This window comes from Sus scrofa, chromosome 13, assembly GCF_000003025.6.
Source record: "Sus scrofa isolate TJ Tabasco breed Duroc chromosome 13, Sscrofa11.1, whole genome shotgun sequence".
In the NCBI taxonomy this organism is placed as follows: domain Eukaryota; kingdom Metazoa; phylum Chordata; class Mammalia; order Artiodactyla; family Suidae; genus Sus; species Sus scrofa.
The window spans coordinates 41,419,611-41,445,033 of NC_010455.5; the positions used below are offsets into that span (position 1 = coordinate 41,419,611).

General features: G+C 43.1%; 1 protein-coding gene and 1 long non-coding RNA gene across 13 annotated transcripts in view; one reads left to right on the forward strand and one right to left on the reverse strand.

Annotated features, from left to right (window-relative positions):
* LOC110256455 overlaps nt 1–25,423 on the forward strand; it is a 325,871-nt gene that overhangs the window by 254,984 nt on the left and 45,464 nt on the right. The window lies entirely within an intron of this gene.
* The window catches only part of FHIT (fragile histidine triad), a 1,440,837-nt gene continuing 1,439,766 nt past the window's right edge, over nt 24,353–25,423 (reverse strand). For all 11 annotated transcript variants that reach the window (XM_021070759.1, XM_021070758.1, XM_021070765.1 and 8 more), the window contains one exon: nt 24,353–24,653. In XM_021070759.1, the coding sequence (XP_020926418.1) occupies nt 24,619–24,653 (35 nt within the window). In that variant the 3' untranslated portion in view covers nt 24,353–24,618. The remainder of the gene's footprint in view (nt 24,654–25,423) is intronic.

A 25,423-nucleotide genomic window follows, 5' to 3' on the forward strand; every position in this document is an offset into this window, starting at 1 on the left:
GTGGATCTGACACTGAGCTTGGCTCAACCCAGAGATTTCATAGTGTCCTGAAGACAAGGAGTCTCTCCCAGATCTCAGTACTTTGCTTTCATCTACACTGGCCTCACTCCTGGGAGGGACCTCCTCACTCTGTGGGGAGGGGGCCTCATTCCAGGGGAGGGGCCTCACTCTGGGGGAGGGGTCTTTCGGTACACCCGGCCCTGGCAACTCCCGCAGCTTAGATGAGCCTTATGGCCAGCAAATCCACTGCAAAAAGAGCTCTTCCTTTCTTAAAACCCAAGAATATCCCCAGAGTTGAGTTTTCCTGGTTCGGTTTAAGTCATGGGTCCTTCTCTAAACCAATCAGTCTGGCCAAGAGACATAGTGCAATGTTTAGCCAGGCTGAGGTCACTGCCACCCTGGAACCCTAGTGACTGAAGGAGACATCAGCTTCACTGCAAAGAGACTGATGGGGAATAAGGAGAAATGGTTCCCCAGGAAAATCAAGGTAGGATTTCCAGAAAAAAACGCACTGGGTATGTACACAAAAATAACCAATGTCCACTCTCAGGTGAGGTTTTGTTATTACTCTGGGGAATGGAGCTTCTTATGTGTGTTCTCTGTCTTATTAGGGCACCAGGCATCTCCTGCTGGATGCTGGTGGGCCCACCCGGAAATTTATCAGTTATATATAAGTGGCCAAAGGCTTCCCTGAGAAGAGCACAGGTTCTGCTTAGAATGAAGCAGAAGCGGGAGGGAGGATCCGTGACTCCAGGTATTCATAGTACTCAGGAATGGGGTGGGCTGAGGGTTCCCCATGAAGCTGGGGTTCCAGTGGCTTGAACTTCCCTGCCAGGGGCATGGGAAGGAATGCCCAGATGTAGGGTGAGCTGTAACAGGGATGGAGGAGGCTTGAAAGTAATTAGCAGTAAAACCCCAAAAATGGACTCTTGCTTACAATTTCTTACTCTACTTGGAGGAGAAAACTCACACAAGTCAGGGGTTCAAAATCCTACCTACTCCAAACAAGTCTTGCCTCCCTGGCATTTTTTTTTTCTGATCAGTGTTGAAAACAGATAGTGTGAAATCTCCAAGCTGTGTGCTCTGATTGGGTCCTATGAAGCACATCAGAAACAGACATGCTCTGCTTTATGGGTTTCAATTAATAACAACAACGTTGTATCTTTTCTCAGAAAAAAATGACTATGGAGATAATGGACTAGATACAACCGAGCCTGGGAAGCTGTACTCTGGGGATGGTGCTGGGGTTGATGGTAATACAAAGATGAATATGGTATCCTTTGTTCTACAAGGAGCAGGTGAGGTAGTGGCTGACATCGGGGCACAAATTCTAAGAGCCGCGGTGTGGTGGGTTCTCCAGGTCATATACAGGTGCTGTGGGAGGCGGCTACAGGCATTATTTCTGACTGAGAGGATGTATTGCTACCAGGGAATGCTTTACAGAGGTGATGTTTGACAGGATCCTGGAAATACTGGAAGGATATTTAGGGTCTGAGACTCGGATGTGTATAGAAAAGACAGGTAAAGCATAGCATCAGTTATATGGGTAAACAGAGGATGGAGGGATGCATCAATATCAAAGTAGTGATTTCCCAGGGTGGATGGAGGTAGATCCTGTCCTCTTGACCAGGAGGGGCCATGAGGGAGCCTTCGGAGGCCAGAGAGGGGGCTAGAAAGGTAAGTACTGGGGTGCATGTATGTAAACATTCAAAATCTGACATTTCAGATTTGTCACTTTACTATATGTGCATTCTACCTGAATAAAAGGGAAAAGGACAGAAAGGAAGAACATCCTAGTAAAAATCACATGTGGGTACATGTGGTAGGCTGAAAAATGGCCCCTGAAAAATGTCCACATCCTGGTCCCTGGAACTTGCTCATATGTGGTATTGGTATTGCAAGGTGGGAGACACTTTACAGATTGTGGTTACATTGAGGATCTTGGGAGTTGCCATTGTGGCTCAGTGGAAACAAATCTGACTAGTATCCATGAGGACACAGGTTCAATCCTTGGCCTTGCCCAGTGGGTTAAGGATCTGGCATTACCATGAGCTGTGGCGTAGGTCTTAGATGCAGCTTGGATCTGGTGTTGCTGTGGCTGTGACATAGGCCAGCGGCTACAGCTGTGATTCAACCCCTAGCCTGGGAACTTCCATATGACTAGAAAGACAAAAAAAAAAAAAAATGAGGAACTTGAAATGGGGAGATTAGCCTGGACTGTCCAGGTGGCCTGATGTAATCACAGAGGTGGTTATAAGGAGGAGGCAGGGGAGTGGGAGGCAGCAGGGGGAGATGGGAGGACAGAAGCAGAGTTCAGATCGAGGGATGTGCTCTGAGAATGGAGGGAGGGACCATGAGGCCAGGAAGACAGGCAGGCTTTAGGAGCTGGAGAAAAGCAAGGCAGCAAATTCTCCCCTCAAACCTCCAGAAAGGATGGTGGCCCATGACAGCCTGATGTTAGCCCAGTGAAACTGCTGTCAGACTTCTGACTCCCAGGACTGTAGAGAATGTATTCATGGTGTTTCAGCCAGCAAGTCTGTGGTCACTGCTTACAGTAGACATAGGAAACGTATGTTGCGTGTTATTTGCCAAGGACAGACTACATGAGTTAACTACACCCTTAGGCTCTGCCTAATCTCAGTTCACCTTCATAACTGCCCTGGAACTGAGGCTGATACCATTATTAGTACTCATTCTCTAAAGGAGGAAGTTGAAGCTCAGATAGGTCAAGTGCCCCGCCCCCAAACTGAGGAAGTAGTGGGGCTATGATTTGGGTCCAGACACCAGAGCTCCAGGTCTTTGTCCTCAGCTTTGCCCCCAGAGCCAGAGGGGCAGCAGGCACAGAGCTGCAGAGGCTGTGGTCTGGAGGAAAGCAGCAAGCTAGCCCTTCCCCAGAGGCTACCCCACCCTCCTTCTAGTCCTATTCTGCCTACAGAGCTCCCAACCTGGCCCCCAGGGTACCCTGCAGTGAAAAAGAAATGGGGACTGTGAGGTTGTGTAATAGCTTTGGGCGCCATGGCGAGCGGTTGAAATATTTCACTTGTGCCCACTGGGCATGGTGTTTCATGAACATGTGTTAAGTAAGTTCCCTGGTTACACTGCACTGCACTGAGCTGCTGCTGCCAGCTATGGCGTGGTGTGTTTGGTTGTGTGAGGGAGGGAATTATATACTAAGCTACTACTAGTTCTGTTGCCCAAAATCTTTGGGAATCCAGCAGACCCAAATGTATTTACCAAATGAATAGTCAGAAGCGAGTATAACCAGCCTATACAGAGAATTTCAGCAATTAATATAAGAGCTAAATCTGTGACACTGGTTTCCTGAGCTCCACATTTAGGTCTACAGAGAACAGGATAGTACCTGCCTGGTTAACAGCGGGAAATGCATGTATTTCTCTATGCCTTTTGGATGGTTCTTTCCCGTCCCAAAGACTGGCTCTTCTCTCTACTTTCCCTTTGCCCAAAGATTACGGCAACCTGGTTAGCATTAAGAGATTTAGAGAAATAATACCAGCTTCACATCCTTATATATAAACTGGGTAACCATGGCAGGTTCCTTCCATATCCAAACCCCAAAAGAATGTCAGAACTTCCAAGAACCTCAGGGATCATCAGGTCCCATTTACACATTTTAATAGGTGGAGAAATGTGTCTAAGGGAAGAGATGAGTAGGCAAAAGGCCAAGAGAGAAATGGGTGGCCATTCCCATTGAATGGGCAACTGTCAGTGCAAGGTTGACTGATCATGAAAAAGCCTTCCCATCAGAAGCATTTCTGGTAGACAATTAAGAGCTATGATATGGTAATCACTGGAACAACTACGGTTATTAGTCTTCTTTGCAGACACAGTGTTCAATTATGCAGAGCACTCTGGTGCAATAGTCCCTGAGAAATTTCTCAGCCATCAGTGCAGAGAGACTATTTTAAATGAATATATTCAGTGCTTTCCTCAGACCTACTTATCATACACAGGAGACCAACTACCCATGGAAAATCAGCTCGCTACAAGGAGAGGCATGGGAGCTTTAAAACTGTTCTTATTACACAGTAGCCAAATAATTTTTTGAAAAAAACAAAACAAAAACAAAACAGCCTTACCTTCTCGCCTTTTGGAGCTGTCCAGAAGGCTGTATTCAAATCTCCAAGTAAGCGGAAATTAGTTTCTTGGCCTTGTTCTAGGGAACATCCCTACACAGAGAAATCAATATCTCCTTGTCCACGGAGCCCTCCTGATGCTCAGAAGCTGCTTTTATGTATTTATTTGCAATGTGAAGGGGAGCAGGCTTAAAGTAAACAGTTATCACAAGACTACAGCCCATCACACACACACACTCAATTCAATGATGGCATAATGTGGAAACTTCAGGAAGTCTCAGCACTCAAACCATTGTGTCGGGTTTCAAACACCTGTCTAGAGCCACTGCTCTCACTCTTGGAACATTGAACTATGCTTGCCCAGATCCTCCTTTTTCTAGCTGACTTGTCCCACATCTCTGCCACAGACTGAGCCAGCCAGAGCTCCTCCAAGGAAACTTTTCAAGACCTCAGACCATTGGGAGCTTGTCAGAGTTTTGGGACATTTGACCATAGGACGATCTGAACAGGGCATCCTGCTGGGCACTTGGGTTTTGTTTTGTTTTGTTTTTTTCAATATTGCTTCCACAAAAGTGACCCAAATGGTACAAAGAGGTGGGGGATGCAGCTGTGGCTTGACCTCTCAGTTGACAAAATGCACTCCGTTGATACACTCCAATGGAAGTCCAGAAAGCAAAATTCTGGCTTTGGCTTTGTGACCAGAGTGAAGGGTTCTCAGCTACCTGAGCCCAGAGGATAGAAAGATAAGCTTTCCAAGCCTGTGCTCTTGACTGAAGAAAAGGCAATGCTTTTTTTGTTTTGTTTTGGTTTTTGGTTTTTTGTTTTGTTTCTGTGTCCTTTAGGGCCATACCTGCAGCATATGGAGGTTCCCAGGCTAGGGGTCTAATCTGAGCTGTTGCTCTGGCCTATGCCAGAGCCACAGCAACACCAGATCCGAGCCGCATCTGTGACCTACACCACAGCTCATGGCAACACTGGCTCCTTAACCCACTGAGTGAGGCCAGGGATTGAACCCTCAGCCTCATGGTTCCTAGTTGGATTTGTTTCTGCTGCACCACAATGCAAACTCCAAGGCAATGCTTCTAGAGCAGGGAAATTAGGAGGAGACTTTTCTGCAGGTTTAAGCTTAGAAAGGATTCAGTTAAGTGAAGAGTCCATGAATAGGACCTATGAGGACACCTCTTCAGAAGATGTGTGTAGTTACATGGCTTGTCCTTTGGATGAGCCCCAAATAAATTTTAGAACCACCTTTACTATCAAGATCTCATTTTTTTATATCCTCATTCTCCCCTGTCAGCCTCTTTCCTTGGACTCCCTATTGCATAGAGGATCCTTGAGGTTTCCTTGCCAAGTGAAGAAGAGTTGATAAGCTATCACCCAGTCTCCAGGAGCTTGTCCTCTTTATGGATATCCATCCTACTCAGTTTGGATGCATTGGTGGAGTGAAATGCAGTCCTGAGGAAAAGGCATGGGAAGACTTGTTGTTCTGAGGACATTTTTCTGCTCTGCCAAGCACTTGCTCTGCCCTGCAGGAGAAGTCCTGTGCTCCAAGTTTGAGTCCTACATTATGTGTGAATGCAGCTATGGGATTATGGATGAGAGTGCTGCACTGCATTAGATTGTGAGTTCCTCAGCTACTCCTCCATCCAATCAGCATATTCTCTTTCAGCATCCACCATGTGTCCCTTTGCTGGGTGCTGTGGGTAGAGTATAAATGAGAGCATCACTGTCGCCCTTGCAGAGTGTGCATTCTAGTGAGAGAGTAAGAAGTCAACAGGATGTTTTCTGAGTGTGATAGGAGGGAGGGATAAAATAAACAGAGGATGAGGTGGCAGGTACTGGGGAGGCACCTCCTAAGAGTGTGGACTGGAAGGACTCTTGGAAGAGGTGGGGTGGAAGCTGAGATTCAAACCTTGAGGGCAAACCCTCCTAAGACTAGAGTCAGGAAAAGAACATTTCAGGCAGAGGAAACTAGCAAATGTCAAGGCTCTGAGGCAGGAGAGGAAACTTCGTATATTTGAGATGATTAAAAGGAAAAGCCACCCAGTAAAGGGGGAACTTGGGGAAGAAGGGGGAGAGGGGTATGCTGATGTGGGATCCTAGAGAAGCTTATAGGGGAAGGGAGGGGCATTCGTGTTTTATTCTCTGTGCATTATATGGATGTTTGTTTGTTTTCTTTTTTAGGGATGCATCTGCAGCATATAGAAGTTCCCAGGCTAGGAGTTGGCCCATGCCACACCTATGCCACAGCCACAACAATGCCAGATCAGAGCCACATCTGCAACCTATGCTGCATCTTGTGGCAAGGTTGGATCCTTAACCACTGAGCACGGCCAGGGATGAAACCTGCATCTTCAATGGATACTAGTCAGGTTCTTAACCCACTGAGCCACAAATGGGAACCCCTATTGTAAAGTTTTAAGTGGGAAATAATGGGCTCTGGCTGACACCTTTTAGTGAGAATCTGGCTCATGTGTGGAGAATAAATTAGAGAATTAGAAGCTGGGAGTCTGTCACCAAAATCAGGCCAGAAGTGACAATGGTTTGGCCAGAGGACAGTGGAACAGGAGCAAGAAAAGAGACAAGACAGACTGATGAAGGGATAGAATCCTGGTCTGGAGGTGCAATGAAAGGAGATGATGGATTGTGCAGGAAGGGGAGGAGGCCTCACATGCAAGCAAAGAGATGGTATGGAGTAAGTGCTCCATCAAGCTTTCAGCTGAGGTGAACCCTGTTTGGAGTTTGGTACTCACATGCAGTCTTTGCTTTTTATGCACCTTTGAGCTATAGGGGAAGAAAAATAATTTCCCCTCTATCTTTCCATGTTGTTGGCCAAGACCTGCTGGTAATAAAAAGACAGATTAATATGAGAAAAATAAATAGAATTAGAGAGTTCCCATTGTGGCACAGCAGAAACAAATCTGACCAGTATCCATGAGGATGCAGGTTTGATACCTGACCTCGCTCAGTGGGTTAAGGATCCAGTGTTGCCATGAGCTGTGGTGTAGGTTGCAGACATGGCTCAGATCCAGCATTGCTGTGGCTGTGGCTGTGGTAGGCAGCTGTAGCTCTGACTCAACCCCCTAGGCTGGAAACTTCCATATGTACTGACAGTGGCCCCGAAAAGCAAAAAAAAAAAAGAATTACGTAGGTACCTACAGGAGCCCCACAAAGATATAAAGATATGAGACCCAAAAGGTAGCCAGAGAATTAAGGCTTACTTATATACTATCTTGAGCTAAAGAAAGGGGTAGGGGGTTTGAGCTTCAAAGTGGGGAAGATAATTCACAGGAACATGAGAGAAGAAAGTATTTGGAAAACAGAGGTTGCCTTGTCAGGAAGATGAGTATCTGAGGTGAAAAAGTGATCGCTGGTAACAGCTCTCTTCCTATACAGGCTGTATCTAAATTCTTTCAGGCAGTAAAGGGGGAGGTAAAAAGGTTTTCCTGAGGCTGCTGGGTCTTAATTACCTTCAGCTCCACGTGCCAGTGTAACATATTTGGGATGGCACTTTCTGCTCACCTTCAGGGCAAACCCACTAACCTCTCTCAGTGAAGGGATGGCAGTCCTGAAAGTCCTTTGAGTGCCAGCTAGCCAGGTAGGATGCAGTGGTCATGATGAGGATGGCCGTTTCCTGAGACATTGGTGCCCATACTGATTTTACCAGGGGCTCTTGGTGTTCACTGACCAGGGCTCAAGTGCTGGTGACTGGGAAAATTTTATATTTTATTTCTACCTCATCCCTAGCTTTGAGCTTAACTCCCTGTGGGCCCTTCCAACATCAGGAAAGCAGATAATGCTCCTTGACCTTCCATTACCTACTTTGGATAAATTTGTCCAGAACCTTGTCAATTCAGATGCTCATTTTGCTGATGGACGAGAAGTTTTGGGAACAGGCTGCTACCACAGACCCATCTCAGGAAAAACAGAAAGCAGCAGCCTGGGGGTTTGGGGGGGCTCATTCATAGCAGAAAGCTTTGGGTATGTAGCTAATTATATGCTTTATTATGGATGCTAATTTGTGCTGGAAGCTGGTGCTGTGAGTGTTAGCATTTAGCTCTAGTTAATGAAATTGAGTTAAGCATTCAATATATCACTGAGGTTATAATCTTTCCTCTTGGCTAGAACACCTTGGTGTGGGAAACTGAGGGGTGATGGTATTGGGAAGAACACAGTCAGGTAGTGAGTTTTTTTTTTCTAATGCTGTACTGTCCTTCAGTTGCATAGTGCTTGTACCACTAGCACTAGATCATTTTCAGTGGGATAAAACCCTGGGCTGTGTTCAGAGAGAAGTATTGTATTGGATGGATTGTTGTGATTACTTATTAGCATAGTCACAAAGAGACCCTATGTGGTTCCCACGAAGCCAACTGGAGCCCTATGGTTTCTTTCGAGACAATCTTATTTTTTGAGACGAAAGGAAGCTGCATGAAAAAGCCTTCAGCACATCCTACTCAGTGCCTACCTAAGTTTAATCAGTGCTGATAACTTTCAAATACAGAGGATAAACGAACTTACTTTGACCTTTGCAATAAGGAAAATCATCTATTTGCTCTGCTCTCATTGGTGTTAAAAGGAGTTCGGCAGGTGAATCCCTAATATACCAATGAGATAATAAACTCCTAGGTGAGCCATTTATTTTATAGCTTTTTTTTTTTAATGTTGGGCTGAATTGAGAAGAAGGAAAAAAAAAAAAACTGAAAAGCTTTTACACAGCAAAGGAAACCAAAAAGAAAACAAAAAGACAACTTACAGAATGGGAGAAAATAGTTCCAAATGATGCAACTGACAAGGGCTTAATCTCTAAAATATATAAGCAATTTCTACAACCCAACAGCAAAAAAGCCAATCAATCAATGGAAAAATGGGCAAAAGACCTGACTAGACTGTTCTCCAAGGAAGATATACAAATGGCCAGCAAACACATGAGAAAATGCTCAACATCGCTGATCATAAGAGAAATGCAAATCAAAACCACCATGAGATACCACCTCACACCAGTCAGAATGGCCATCATTAATAAGTCCACAAATAACAAGTGTTGGAGGGGTTGTGGAGAAAAGGGAACCCTCCTGCACTGCTGGTGGGAATGTAAACTGGTACAGCCACTATGGAGAACAGTTTGGAGATACCTTAGAAATCTATACATAGAACTTCCATATGACCCCACAATCCCACTCTTGGGCATATATCTGGACAAAACTGTCCTTAAAAGAGACACATGCACCTGCATGTTCATTGCAGCACTATTCACAATAGCCAGGACATGGAAACAACCCAAATGTCCATCAACAGATGATTGGATTCGGAAGAGGTGGTATATATTCACAGTGGAATACTACTCAGCCATAAAAAAGAATGACATAATGCCATTTGCAGCAACATGGATGGAACTAGAGAATCTCATACTGAGTGAAATGAGTCAGAAAGACAAAGACAAATACCATATGATATCACTTATAACTGGAATCTAATATCCAGCACAAATGAACATCTCCTCAGAAAAGAAAATCATGGACTTGGAAAATAGACTTGTGGCTGCCTGATGGGAGAGGGAGGGAGTGGGAGGGATTGGGAGCTTGGGCTTATCAGACACAACTTAGAATAGATTTACAAGGAGATCCTGCTGAGTAGCATTGAGAACTGTGTCTAGATACTCATGTTGCAACAGAACAAAGTGTGGGGAAAAAAAATGTAATGTATACATGTGAGGATAACTTGATCCCCTTGCTGTACTGTGGGAAAATAAAACAACAAACAAACAAAAACCCCCAAGGTCCTGAATAAAGAATAACTTAGACCTTATTTCTCTAGAGACTGGGCATCCAGTTGGGTCTGGCAGGGAGGGCAGTCAAGTTGCCCCAATGGGGCCAGTTATAAGAGCCCCACGTGTTCCAGAAAGGCTGGTTTTATATTCTGCCTGAGGCCTTACCTTTTACCAGGGCTTCTGTCCTGTCACTTGGTCCTCTGGTGGGAACTGGCCCTCACTCCTCCTGTACTGGGTTGGTCTATAGTCTTGCAAGGTTAGAGGCTGTCAAGTCCTGTGCTCAGGGCTTGAACTGCAATGGTTCTCCCAAGCCTCATCACAGCCTCACTGAGACCAGTGATCCTAGGACCCCCAAGCCTCAGATGAGAACACACAGCTGACAAGGGGATATGACCCTTAAGTCAGATTGTTTCCCTGTGTTCTGAATCAAACCTTTTCTTTCTCTCTTTTTTTTTTCTTTTGATTGTTCATTTTGAAATATTAATTTTTAAGTTATGTTGAATTATAGTTGATTTACAATGTTTGAGAATTTCCGCTGTACAAGTGATTCAGTTATACACGTACCTATACCTGTTTTTTTTTCTTTTTTTTCATACTCTTTTCCCACATAGGTTATCATAGAATATCAGGTAGAGTTCTCAGTGCTATACATCAGGTCTCTGTTGACCATCCATCCCATATACAGTGTGCATATGCCAATACTAAACCCTGAGTCCCTCCCTCCCCACTGCCTGTCCTCTTTGGTAACTGTAAGTTTGTTTTTGAAGATTCTGAACCTGTTTCTATTTTGAAAATAAGTTCGATTGTATCACTTTTTAAGATTCCACACATAAGTGATATGTTTATATGTTTATATGTTTGTCTTTCTCTGTCTTACTTCACTTAGTATGATAATCTCTAGGTCCATTCATGTTGCTGCAAATAGCATTATTTCGTTCTTTTTGACGGCTGAGTAATATTCCATTGCATACATGTACCATGTCTTCTTTATCTTCTTTATCTATTCTGCATTTAGGTTGCTTCCATGTCTTGGCTACTGTAAATAGTGCTGCAGTGAACACTGGGGTGCATGTATCTCTTCAAATTGTTTCTCTCCAGAGAAATGATCAGGAGTAGGATTGCTAGATAGTTCTATTTTTAGTTTTTTTGAGGAACATCCATACTGTTGTACAAATTTTCATTCCCAGCAACATCGTGGGAGTGTTCCCTTTTCTCTACACCCTCTCTAGCATTTATTGTTTGTAGTCTTTGTGATGATGGTCATTCTGGCTGGTATAAGGTGGTAACTCACAGTAGTTTTGATTTACATTTCTCTAATAATTGGTGATATTGTGTTTCTTTTCATGTGCCTACTGGCCATCTATATGTCTTCCTTTGAAAAATGTCTGTTTAGATATTCTGCCCATTTTTTTGATTTGGTTGTTTGTTGTTGTTGTTTAATATTGAGCTGTATGAGTTGTTTGTATATTTTGGAGATTAATCCCTTAAGTCAGACCAGTTCCCAGTTTCAGTGTTCTAAACCAAGCTTGGCAAAACTTTTCTTTGAAAGGCATACAGTACCTTTGTTTGGCTCTGAAGGTCACACATTCTTGTCACAACTCATTTCTGTCCTTGTGGAAGGTATTTACCATTAACATTATATAAATGACATGTGTGGTCATATTCTGCTAAAATTTTTTTTAAAAAAGATGCCAGATTCAGGCACCAAGCCACAGTTTGCTGGCCCTGTCCCTAAATGCTTGCTCCTTTTTACTCCTCCAGGCTTTTGGGTAACAATCTGAGGCTTTGCAGTCCCATAGAGCCAGGCTTGTACCAGCCTCTGACACTTACTTGCTATGCTATGTTGGAGAAATCCCTTAAGCCCTGTGAGCTTGGTTGTCTTCATTTGTTAAAAGGCCTGAAGAACATTGTAAGAAGGTAGTTATATGAGAGAAGGTGTGTGCAGAAGTGAGCACAGAGCTCGGCTCTGGGACAGCTGCTCCACTATGGCCTGAGGCCCTTGAGAATGCTCTGTGGATCTGGCTCCTGACTCCAGGGAGAAAGAGTCAACCTAGGCTTGTCTGTGGCACCTGTGCAGTCTCAGACCAGGCAGAAAGTGTTTGAAGTCCACAGACCAGCTTTCAATCTTGTTTCTGTCTCCAAAAGAACAATTCTCCATCAGAGAACAAAAATCAGAAGTCTATAGTGGGAATTCAGACCCCTAAGATCCCAGGAAACATGGGGTCTGATATTAAAGCATAAAGAAGGAAAGCAAGACATTTTTAAAAAGCCTTTTAGAGAGGGTAAGAGACACAAAGAGCCTCTCACTGTTTTACACTTGTAAGAAGACCCCTGCTGGACTGCCAGTTCTAATGTGCAGTAAAAAAGCCACAGGGCATCTGCTTGCATTGACTCACTTCCTTTTTTCCACCATAGCCTCTGGCAGGAAAACGCAAACCAGTGAGACACTTTAGAATTGGCTTTAGCAGGGACATTTCTGTCAATCAGCTGCTGATACAGGAAACCTAAAAATGGTGACATGACACGATTTCTGTTTTAATTTCTCTGCTTTTAATACAATCATCCCAGAGGCACCACCATCATGAGCTATGTATTCATGGCTCCCTGGGATACAGAACTCTGGACAATTAAACCACAGAAGTAGATTGAAATATTGGTTATGGTGGTGATGAGAACACACGGGGCCTGGCTCAGCCTCACATAGGCAGGGTAAATGGGGTTGGGTCATTTTATATAACAATGGTGTTACACACATTGATCTGTTTATTCCTTCATCTGCTTTAATAATTTATTTCTTTGTCTCCTGTCACCTGCTTAGTGGCTATTTATGTGCATTTATTAGCTCACATAACTCAAAAGTCCAGGTGTTGATTGGCTTCAGGTATAGCTAGATCTGGTAAGCTCAAACTGTGGCATTAGAGCCTATTCTGCATGTGTGTGTGTGTTTACTCTTCCCCCTCCTTTTCTACCTGTATTTCTCATTCATTCATGAAATAGATAAAAAGAAAAATTAAAGGGCCCTAATGAAAATAGCATCCCACAACTGAGGTGTAGTGTTAGGTGAGAGTGGTCAAAGAAGATGTGCTGAATGAGAAAGCATCTGAATTGGGGATTATAACCCCCAAGGATAGGGAGATCTAAAGCAGTGTTGTTCAACCTGTGCTCTGAACACCCACAGAAGAGTCTCCTGAGCTTGGTTGTCATGGTGCAACCTCCTGGGCCCCATCCCAGACCAACAGAATGAGATTCCCATGGGAAGGACCTGAGCTATGTGTTTCTTTAGCAAGTTCCCTATGGATCTTGTGTATATTCCAGTTTAGGGCACTCTTATGGTGGAACACTCACTCATTCTGCACAATTAAATAATAAAATGGGAGTTCCCATAATGGTGCAGCAGAAACGAATCCAACTAGGAACGATGAGTTTGCAGGTTTGATCCCTGGCCTCACTCAGTGGGTTAAGGATCCGGTGTTGCCATGAGCTGTGGTGTAGGTCACAGACAGGGCTTGGATCCCACATTGCTGTGGCCATGGCATAGGCTAGAAGCTGTAGTTCTGATTGAACCTCCAGCCTCAGAAACTCCATATACTGCAGGTACAGCCCTAAAAAGCAATAAATAAATAAATAAATAAATAAATAAGAAAAGTCTCTATACTGAAGCTAGACCAGGAAATGTACGGTGTAGGGTAGAGACTTTAAAGAGTTTACAGAACATTAACTCTGGAAATCTGTAGGAGCCCCCTATTCTCCAACCCTCCTGAGTCACACAGACAGCCCTGACTCACAGGTGAGTTCTACTGTAGGCAGACAGCCTCCTTGCAACCCTAAAAGAAGATGAATTCTCTTTTTCATGTAGTAGTGTAGAAAGTATGGTGCTCTTGTGAAGAGCCCAACTCTAGCTAGTCTTTGCTCTGGATTATTTGCCTAGAAAAAGGCCAGGTAGATATGAAGTACCCAGGAAGTTTCTTGGATTCCTTGCATCCATCATTGCAAGCTTGGGAAGAAAGTGCAATGGGCCCCAACTGATATGTCCTTGATCTTCCTGCTCCACCAGATCCTAGAGTGGGCTCTGCAGAGAGGTGGCTGGTCTTACCATTCCTACTCTGCCCCTTATAGGCTGCATGAACTTGAATAATCTGTTCACATAGCTGAGCCTCAGTTGTCTCATAGGCAACACCTGTCCCACAAAATGATGGGTGATGTTAAGAGAGAGGGTGCACAGGAGGCATTTCGCAGGGTGTCTGACACCTAATAAGTGCTTGGTAAACCTCAACTACTATGATCTGATTGTTCCTATTAGTATTTGATCTATATTTTGCACAGAGAGGAGAAATGATGTTTTATTTAATTACTGTTGTTATTTTATGTCTGAACCCTCAGCATGCGGAATTTCTCAGTCTAGGGATTCACTTCAATACAGTTGCAACCTACACTGTAGCTGTCGCAAACACCGGATCCTTTCACCCACTGCTCCAGGCCAGGGATCAAACCTGCTTCTCCACAGTGACCTGAGCCACTGCAGCTGGATGCTTCTTTTAAATTATTATTATTATTATTAAATATAGTTGATTTACAATGTTGTGCCAGTTTCTGCTGTACAGCAAAGAGACGAGTCATACATAAAAGACATTCCTTCTTTTATGTTATCTTCCATCATGGTCTACCTCATGAGATTGGATATAGTTCCCTGTGCTGTATAGTAGGACCCATTGCTTATCTATTCTAAACATAATAGTCTGTATCTACTAACCCCAAACTACCAGTCCCTCCCACTCCCTCCCCCACTTGGCAACCACAAGTCTGTTCCCCATGTCCAAGAATTTGTCCCTTTTCTGTAGATAGGTTCGTTTGTGCCATATTTTTATATTCTACATGTAAGTGGTATCATATGGTATTTGCCTTTCTCTTTCTGACTTACTTTACTTAGTATAATAATCTCTAGTCTCATCCATATGCTTCAAATGCATTGTTTTGTTCTTTTTTATGGCTGAGGAGTATTCCATTATATATGTGTGTGTGTGTGTGTGTGTGTACCAAATCTTAATCTTTTCATTGTCAGTGGACATTTATGTCTTGGCTGTTATGAATAGTACTACAGTGAACATATGGGTGCATGTATCAATGGAACAGAATAGAGAGCCAGAAATAAACCCTGAACCTATGGTCAATTAATATTTGATAAAGGGGGCAAGAATACAATAGTCTCTTCAGCAAGTGGTCCTGGGAAAACTGGACACTGCAAAAATCATTGAAATTAGAACATACCCTTATACCATGCACAAAAATTAACTCAAAATGGCTTAAAGACTTAAAATAAGACATGGCACCATAAAACTCCTAGAAGAGAACATAGGCAAAACTTTCTCTGATATAAACCATACAAATATTTTCTTAGATCACTCTCCCAAGGCAATAGAAATAAAAACAAAAATATACAAATTGGACCTAATCAAACTTACAAGCTTTTGCACAGCAAAGAAAACCATAAAAAATGAAAAGACAACCTATGAAATAGGAGAAAATAGTTTCAAACGATGCAAGCAACAAGAACTTAATCTCCAAAATACACAAACAACTCAACAACAATGAAACAAACAACCTAGTTGAAAAGTGAACAGAAGACCTAAGTACCATTTCGCCAAAGAAGATGGAGAATAGGCACATGAAATAAGAAAATGGAGAACAGGAAGATGAAAAAAAAAGAATAGACGGCCAACTGGCATATGAAAAAAAATGTTCAACATTACTAATTATTAGATAAATGCAAATCAAAACTACAATGAGGTACCACTTCATACTGGTCAGAATGCAGCGGCATTCTTAACCCTCCATGCCACAGCAGGGACTCTGAGAAATAAGATTTTAATCTGAGAAAGCTGCCAGGATCCCATATCTTTTGCAAACTAACATTGGGTCAGCAGAACCTTGGAGAAGATTTTGGCTTCTATGAGTTTCTCTGTTGGCCTTAGTTATATAAAAATAATTGTATATAGTTATATAGAAATGATAAGGAATATTCAGTTCATTCCCATCAGGGACTCAACAGAGCTTGGTAGTTAAGACCTAGACTTTTGGTGCAAAACAGATAGAGGTGTGAACCTAGTTCTATTCCTTACTAACTCTATGATCTTGGGCAAGTTACTGAACCTCTGCAGCCTCAGTTTCCTAATCCATAAAATGGGAAGAATAATAGGATTCATCTCACTGGGTTGTTGTGAGGATTCACTGGCTGTTGGAGGTGGAAGACCTGTTTGCTTTACGGAACGTGCTTTACCATCACCACTACCACCATTATCCACAACGACTTTGTCAAAGGGGTGTCTGTGTGCTCCATGTACTTTATGGAAAGAGAGTTTTGTAGGGTTTGACTTTTTTCTTATTTAAAATGGCTATGCAATAAGTTTTTAAAGTTTATTACTATCTACACTTTTAAGGGTTTCTACCATCCAGAGAAGAGAAGCTTGAGTTAGAATAATGGAAAGAGGGAGATGTAGCGACTTTCTCAGGTTACTTAAGAATGTTTGTGGATCCTTGGAAGTGGGAATGGGGTGGGGTGGGATAGGTTACCAGAGCCTCTTGCTGAATTTATTTCTGTTTCTCCCCTTCTCTTCCTTTTTCTTCCCTTATCTTTCTTTAGATATGGAGATTTAGAGGCTTTTCCCCCCTTGAAATTGGGCCATCACTTTGCTTTTACGACAGATTCTAGTAGAACACCAAAGTGCCCATTTGTTTCTTCCTGCTTATTCATTCTTGCAACAAAATAACAGGAGAATGGAGGAAAGCACTATCAAAGGCCTTTTTGTTCAAAGGAAAAACTCCTCAATGATCACTATTACTGTTGGAAGTTTCTCCTGCTTCTTTGACAGTGTAATCATTTTTCTCTCCTTGATTTTTTTGCCTGTTTGCCTGAGGCACCTGAACCTGAGATCGTTTTTCCTCTTCTCAAGACATGCCTGGTGCATAGAAAGCAGCAGAGGAGCCTTGTGTTGGCAGATAGGGCTTGGCTGGCCACACATAGCTGGGTCTGGGCTGCTCCTGGTGGGATGTGGAGCAGTACAAGGGCAATGGGGGATTTTCCGGGGCCAGTGGACAAAACATCCCCCAAACCATCAAATCACAAGGTGAAAAGTTATTCTCTTTCCATGTCCCTTTCAGTCCTCAAGGAGCTGGACTCTGCTGCTGCTGGTGTGTTTCACAACTCTGGAACACTTCCTAATGTCCCTTTATAATGAAGTGATAAGACAGGCCTCAGAGGCAGGGCTTACAGTAGCTGATTGGATGAAGTTAGAATTTAATAACTTTATATGCATCCTTTTTAATTTTTATTTTTTTATTATTTTTATTACTCAATGAATTTATTATTTATAGTTGTACAATGATCATCACAATCCAGTTTTATAGGATTTCCAACCCACAACCCCAGTGCATCTCCCCACCCCCCAAACTGTCTCCTTTGGAAAACATAAGTTTTTCAAAGTCTGTGAGTCAGTATCTGTTCTACAAAGAAGTTCATTCTGTCCTTTTTTCAGATTCCACATGTCAGTGAGAGCATTTGATGTTGGCGTCTCATTGTATGGTTGACTTCACTTAGCACAATTTCTAGGTCTATCCATGTTGCTAAAAATGCCGGTATTTCATTCCTTTTGATGGCTGAGTAATATGCCATTATGTATATGTACCACATCTTCTGGATCCCCTCCTCTGTCGATGGACATTTAGGTTGTTGCCATGTCTTGGCTATTGCGAATAGTACTGCAATGAACATTGGAGTATATGTGTCTTTTTGAGTCATGGTTTTCTCTGGATAGATGCCCAGGAGTGGGATTGCTGGATCAAATGGTAGTTCTGTTTTTAGTTTTCTGAGGAACCTCCACACTTTGTCCACAGTGGTTGCACCAATTTACAATCCCACCAACAGTGTAATAGGGTTCCTTTTTCTCCACACCCTCTCCAGCACTTCTTGTTTGTAGACATTTGATGATGGCCATTCTGGCTGGGTTTAAGGTGGTACCTCACAGTAGTTTTGATTTGCATTTCTCTAATAATGAGTGATGCTGAACATCTTTTCCTGTGTTTTTTGGCCATCTGTATGTCTTCTTTGGAGAACTGTCTGTTTAGATCTTCTGCCCATTTTTTGATGGGGTTGTTTGTTTTTTTGGTATTGAGTGGTAGGAGGTGTTTATAAATTTTGGAGATGAATCCCTTGTCAGTCAATTCATTTGCAAAGATTTTCTCCCGTTCTGTGGGTGTCTTTTCATTTTGTTTAGGGTTTCCTTTGATATGCATAAACTTTTAAGTATATTCATCCTTATGGTTAGCTTCTATTTATGACAAGGTATACCGGTTTTCCATTTGCTATAGTGATTTTAAATTTCCTTAATCACATGTAAGTAACACAGAACTGAGTAAAAGACAATCATAGTAAGCAACTAGCATAGGTATTATGTAGATAGACAAAAATGTGGAAGGCTGGGGAGGTTGCAAAGGATTGATATTTTAAACTGCATTTGGTACAATGGAGTCCCTTCCCTCTTTGGAGCTGACTTCCGGTGTGGAGACACCATCTCTTGAAGCCAGTTGGTTCCATGTATCAACTGATGAGAGTCTTTCTGAATACACAAAGCCCAGCTTTCCAAAGGGATAAAGAGATTTTATTGGGGATACCCTTATGATGGTCTTTGATTATGAATGAAATAGCTAGACCAGGCTCTTTCCCCAGGATATGAGTCAGGGCAATGGGGGGATGGAACTTCAGAGTTTGGTCACTTAGGATCTGCATCTCAGCTGGGAAAGTATCATCATAGATTCTGAATTCACACCATCTGTGTTCAAATCTGAGCTCTGGCACTTACTGGGTAACCACAGGCAAGTTGTGTATCCTTGTGCTACAATTTTCTTATCTGTAAGATGGGATAATAATAAAAGGTACTGATAGGGTTGTTGTGAAGACTGATTGAGTTATAATGTAGAGTGCCTAGAAAAAAGGCCTAGAACATAATCTCATGGTGAATGCTTAATACATTTTAGATGCTGTGATTATTATTGTTGTCATCTTCATCATCACCATTATCATCACCGTCTCCCTTGTTTGTAAAATCAGACCAGTACTCTCTGCCTCAAAAGGTTGATGGTCCGTGGTTGAAACACAATACATGTTGACTCCCTACCATTCCCTATTCCTGAAAATATGAGACTGGTAGTCTCATACAAATTTCCAAACCCTCAGGTATCTTTGGCTTTGGTACCTTATTTAATTTTAACAGCGGGGGAGGGGGGGGTTGAGTACAGCTACCTTCTTGTGCACCAAGCCACCAGAGTGCTGAATATTTGCAGTTGTGGGAGGTGGATGCGAATGCCAAGCATTCAGAATCGCAGCCTTGCCTTATGATGGAGTTCTCTGACCAAGCAATCCAAGCAGTTGCCCATTTACAGGAGTCCTTTTGCTTAAATGCATGCCTGCTACAGCAGCAGTGAGCACCTTTTCCCCTAAGATAGAAACACTGATGTCTTCAACAGCTAAGCCCCATTTTAAGCCCATGCTACTCCTCTTGGCTGAAGTTAGCACCCTTTTGTTAAGCTGGTAGTGAGCTGTGTCTGCCCCGCATCCCCTTGTTCATCTACTATCGATCTAAACTAATCACTTAATTAGCTCGGACAAGAAGCCTTCTGCAGTGTTAAATAACTCCAAAAACCTACTGGAGATGCTTGAGTGGTCTGATTAGATTTAACTTGAAGTTCATTACCTCTAGAGTAAGATATGTTAAATGCAGGGCCTGGAAAACAATCTGGAGTGACATTGAGAACAGATTTTGTTTGCTTATAGAAAAAAAAATCATCCCTTTAGGCCAGTGGTTTTCAAAGTCTGGGCCCTGACCCACCAGTATTGGCCTCATCTGGGATGTTTCAGGCCCTACTCTAGACCTAGTGAACCAGAAACTCTATGAGGAAGGCCTGGTGATCCAATCTCAAAGCCTTCCAGTAGGACTGATGAAGGTTAAAGCCTGAAAAGAGACAGTCAGTGCTTTTGACTGTCTCTTCAGATTTAAAATTTATTTTTGTGGGCCTATCTTCCGGCAGAGAGAAGAGAAAAAAAGGAAGGGAGGGAAAAGAGAAAAAGAGTGGATGGGCAGGAGAGGAAATCAGACAGACTGGTAAATAAGACCTGAGTAACCTGGCTGGGAAATCTCTTTATTGACTAAAGGACCAGGGACCAGCATGGGGCTCACTGAGGATCTGGGGTTATTAGTCCAGAGTCTTCCTTAGAAAAAGTGTGGGGCCAAGGGATGCTTATCCAGGCCTGGGTGACTGGACAGAATGTGCAGAGAGTGACCAAAATGCTGCTCTATTGTCTCACATGTGAGAGGACAATAGGGCATTTTCAGGGTGAATAAAGCATACAGAAAAGCCCCAGGGGCTCTCTAGCACTGACCGCCACCCCCAGCCAGGATGGACACACAGAGGATACTTAGTAAATGCTCTTTGACTTGACTTTCCCCAGCTAATTTTGATCTCGAGAAAGTAGGTATGTTTACTGGACCTGGTCTGCAGGGAAGAAAACAGGCCTTGGCCACAAGGGCACCTACTGTGTCCTCTCCTCCTGCTTCTGAGAAACAGCATGGTTTAAGAGAAAGAGCTCTAGGGTTCAATGCTAGGACAGGCATTCTTAAGAGTACGTGACCTTAAGCAAGTCACAAGTCTGCATACTTCCTGCTCCTTCTCTGTAGAAGGATAGCAGTTAATTCCAGATGTTTTGGCTCAGCATTGTATCACGAGCAACTGTACATATAATACTTGGCACACAATAGGTGCTAAATAAGTATAGGTTGAATAAAAGAACAAGGAAGGAAGGAAAGAAGGAAGATTGGTTGATTTTTGTGAGGCTCATATGAAATAATGCTTTGAAGATGCCTAGTAAAATTCTTGGTACAAAAGCATACAGAGTGGTATCTATCGTGATGAGGAGGTGGTAGTGGAGGAGGAGAAGGATAAATGGATGCAGGAGAAAAATCTTCTAGGTGCCTGAATTCTTAGAATCTACCCTGCTCCCTGCCCTCTTCTTCCTTCTTCGATTCAGCTATACCTTAGGGACTACCTCACTTTTGGCGCTGAGTCCATAGCCTTCAAGTCCATCACATAGTAGATGATCAAAATGATTTATTCTAGGGCCACACCCATGGCATATGGAGGTTCCCAGGCTCAGGGACTAATTAGAGCTCTAGCCGCCGGCCTACACCACAGCCACAGCAACAAGGGATCTGAGCTGCGTCTTCAACCTACACCACAGCTCATGGCAACACCAGATCCTTAACCCACTGAGCGAGGCCAGAATCGAACCTGCAACCTCATGGTTCCTAGTTGGATTCGTTAACCACTGCGCCACAATGGGAACTCCCTCAAAATGATTTTAGAACAAAAATGAACTGCAAGTGTGTGGCCATGCTCGAGAGTTGTTGTTGGTGATGGTTCCAAGTGGGAATGACCTATTTTCAATCCCTATAACTAAGTAATGACATGTTAATTATTTCAAGCTGTTTTAGCTCTAGAATAGGTAATCATTAACCTTTTGGTTAATACATTTGCCTCACACTCATAGTAAGCATTTTTAGTGACACCTTTCCCATATGTTATTAAGTTATAGAAATGCCATTAGTTGTTTTCATTTATACGATTAAATGGATGCTCTCACCTTAAGAATGTTTGGATATTCCCACCCTCACTTAACTATCTCTTCCCCTTCCTGTTTGAACATCAGTATCCGCCAACTTGATAGACAGTTCGGGAGAGAAATTAGAAATGGTATTTATTATATTTGCTCAGAGTCTTCACTTATCTGTTCTTCTCCAAAGAGCATGGGTTTTAGGAATCAGACCTGAGTTGATCCCAAATCCATCCACCATTAACTTTGTGACCTTTGAGCAAGTTACCTAACCTTTCTGAGCCTAAATTTGCATCTATTATGTATAGGGATCTTGTGTGGATTAAATGACATTTGCAAATGTGTCTTCAATAAATATACACCCAAAGTTAGCTTCCTTCTTTCACCGGCATGTTGGGTAGGTATACCAAGAAAGTACAGACCATTGGAAAAACATAGATCCTTGCCCACACCTTAGTTTCAAGTTACAGCACATATAGAAGAGGATGGATGGCAGAAGGTTTATGTTCAGTGAGATGCACATCTCTTTCTCTTCATATAAAAGGATGGATGGGGTCTGAGAAGTATTTTTCTATGATTTTGCATCAGCTGTGGTGAAGACAATCATGAGGAGAGGTCCTTGCCAAAAACAGAGGAGCATTCTCTTCCATCTTTTGAATTTGGAATACCAGTGGGAAAATAAAGATAATGAATGGGCTTAGAGTTTGAAAAGTGAGTACTCCTACCTAAATCACCAGAAGACAGCTTCCTTTGGAGTGCTGTCAACAGAGAGAATAGCTGCCATGCTGTTTTATGTGACAAACACAGTATTGGAATTGGACCCCCATACACACATACAGTTATCCATTATTTACCATAGAGAAAAATAGCAACAATCCAGTGGGCATTTGTGCCCAAGAGAGGAAAATGAGGCTAGTGCCAGGGACATTGTTCTGACTTAAGCTTAGTTATTCTGTTGCCTTTTATATTATCTCCATGAGGGCCAGACTCCATTTGCTAATGGAGTAAGAGCTGGTTTTTCCCTTATAGTTCCCTTATAGTTCTTTTTAAAAGGCACTATAAACAGTCCCTGTTGGGTTATCATGGCTTCCAGCTGAATATAGGCTCCTGGGGCTGGCATGGAAGTCAGGCTTTGGGGCTGAACTTCTCTGTGCCTACGGCCTCCAAACCATGGCAGAGTTATGAGAAGACACAGAGCTGAAGAGAACTATGGGAAGGCAGGCAGAAATGAGGATCCTGGAGGGTTTTAATGGCAAAAAGGAAAACAAAACTGCAAGTAGGCTTCTAGAATGACTCAACTAAACTGTTACATCAGTGACTAAGTGTTCATTCACTTCTCTGATTGGAAGCCAATGAGTGAAGAGTGGACTTAGTCCTGAAAGCAGGGGCCAGGGCTTTGGGTGACTTTTGCTGTCCAATATGAGATGGATTCAGTGTTTGCCCTGCTGGGGATAAAATCAAATGGCATATCTAGGGCTTTTCTTTGGACCACAAATCAACAACCCTTGAGTTGGGGGGAATTACCAATTTGTGCAGTCTTCCCTCACTGGCATCTTATCTCTGAACAGATCCTGTTCAGATTGCAGGAGTTTTTACTTTCAGCTAAGAAAGAAGCAACCCAGCAAGGCTTGGGAACCAGAAGACTCCCCAGTCTCAAGAAGGCATGGACAACATTTGTCAATAAACAAGGCTTTGGCAAGGACATTTTGCCACTATAGTTGAAACAAGATGTAACTCAGTCCTACTCAGTCTATTGTCTACTGTATCAGAAACAGTCAAAGGCCAAATGTCTTAAGTAGTAAGTTGAATGATGGCCCCTCAAAAGGCCTGTCCATGTTAGATCCCTGTAATCTGTAAATGCGATCTTATTTTGAGAAAGAGGCTTTGCAGATGTAAGGCAATTAAGGGTATTAAGATATTGAGGGTTCTGGACAATATTGCATGGGCTCTAAATCCAATAACAAGTGTCCTTATAAGAGATGCACGGAGGAAAGACACAGAGAGAAAAGGAGTTGTGTGGAGAGCAGCCGAGGTTAGAATGATGCCAAGGAGTGCCTGGATTGCTGTGGCCACTAGCAGCTCAGAGAGGTTCCCCCAGAGCCTCTGCAGGGGGCACAGCCGGAAAGGACTGTGGCCATCTGGTCTGCGGCACTGCCAGAGAACACACTGCTGTTGTTTTAAGCCACGCTGTTTGTGGTCAATTTTTAGAGCAGTCATAGGAAACTTGGACACCGTGTGTTGGAGATGGTGCTGGGGTCAGGGAGCAGCCCACAAGGCTAGAGAGATGCTCAAAGAGGCTTTTTGTGAAAAAGAAAAATCCTGCTTTGGGTTCTGCGTAGCCGTGCAATTGGTGTGTTTTATTTGTCTCTATAAAATTGAATCCCTCGTTTTATTAATCTACCGGAGGAAAGAAAGAGCCTACTTCTGTCGTCCTTCCTTAAAGAAATTGACTGTTATGGGCAAGGGGCAGGCTTCCTAAACTAATACTGAGAGCATTTCCATTCTTTTCCTTATATTTCTACCACTCGAGCAGCCTGGGCCGTGCTGTCTTCTCACTGCAGTGCATGTTTCTTAGTTTCCTGAAGCTGATTTTGCCATCTTAAGCTCTTTCAGCTCTGCCTCTCTGCACCCAAGGCAGGAAGAGACTATAACAGAGGAAAGGTTGTACACTTCTTGTTCTGTTATCTTAGCCACTGCAATAAAGCCTGGAAATCTGATTCCAGCCTTAGCAAACCTTTCGCTTACAGGAAGCACAGTAGATCTGAGAGATCAATGTCCTCAGCTGTGCCTTTTGAGGCCCCCTAATATCCATTTTTGAGTTAGCCAACACACAGATAGATATTTCAACTATTATTTTTATTTCCATTCAGGCCAAGAGACAGTTGAGCAAAGGTTCTAAGTACACAGCCAAGAAAGTGTGGAAGGGCTGTGGCTCCCATTGTTTTGAAGGCTGCCTGTCCGTCATCGTGATTGAAACATAACCCCGATGACTTCCACAAGTGTAATAAAATGCTTTGCAAAAGGTTGTCAAATCGTAGGATGTAATAAAGCCTTAGCTTCATTTCCAATGCCGCAGGGTCTGAGACAAAAGGCCCATTTCCTTATGCCTTGGGATTTGTTTGAGTTCCTTTCGTGCCTGGAAATGACAGAACATAAAACCAGACATTTAGTTAGAACCAATAGCACTTTTTGAATCATGCAAATAAACAAAAGGCAAGTTTGCTTACTTCTAACCTGTTAGATTTCCATCAATATTTTACAAGAAGCCATAGAGATATGGGCAGATGACATGCATTGGTGGACTCCAGCCCTGCCTTGGCCCCATCCTCCCTGGATCCCCCCATGTTTTGAGGCTTCTGCCCATGGCCCAGAGGTCAGCTACCTGGTTTCTTAATCTGTTTTACAGACACAAGTCTTACATACGAAATGAAACAAATTCAGACATTTAATCAGGTAGGAACCGATTCTCAAACATGGACACTATTAGGAGCACGTGGTGAACTTGTAAAAAAAAACACAGATTTCAGAGTTCCCATCATGGCACAGCAGAAACGAATCCAGCTAGGAACCATTAGGTTGAGCGTTTGATCCCTGTCCTTGCTCAGTGAGTTAAGGATCAGGCATTGCCCTGAGCTGTGGTGTAGGTCACAGATGTGGCTTGGATCTGGCATTGCTGCAGTGATGGTGTAGGCCAGCAGCTGTAGCTCTGATTAGACCCCCTGGCCTGGGAATCTCCGTATGCTGCAGGTGAGGCTCTAAAAAACAAAAACAAAACAAAATCAAAAAGCCCCCAAACAACAACAACAAAAAAACAGATTTCTCCAGTCTGTCCCCCACATTCTGAACCAGCAGGTGTGGAGAGGCCAAGAATCTGTTTGTTAACGAGCTCTCCTTGTGAGTGTGAGA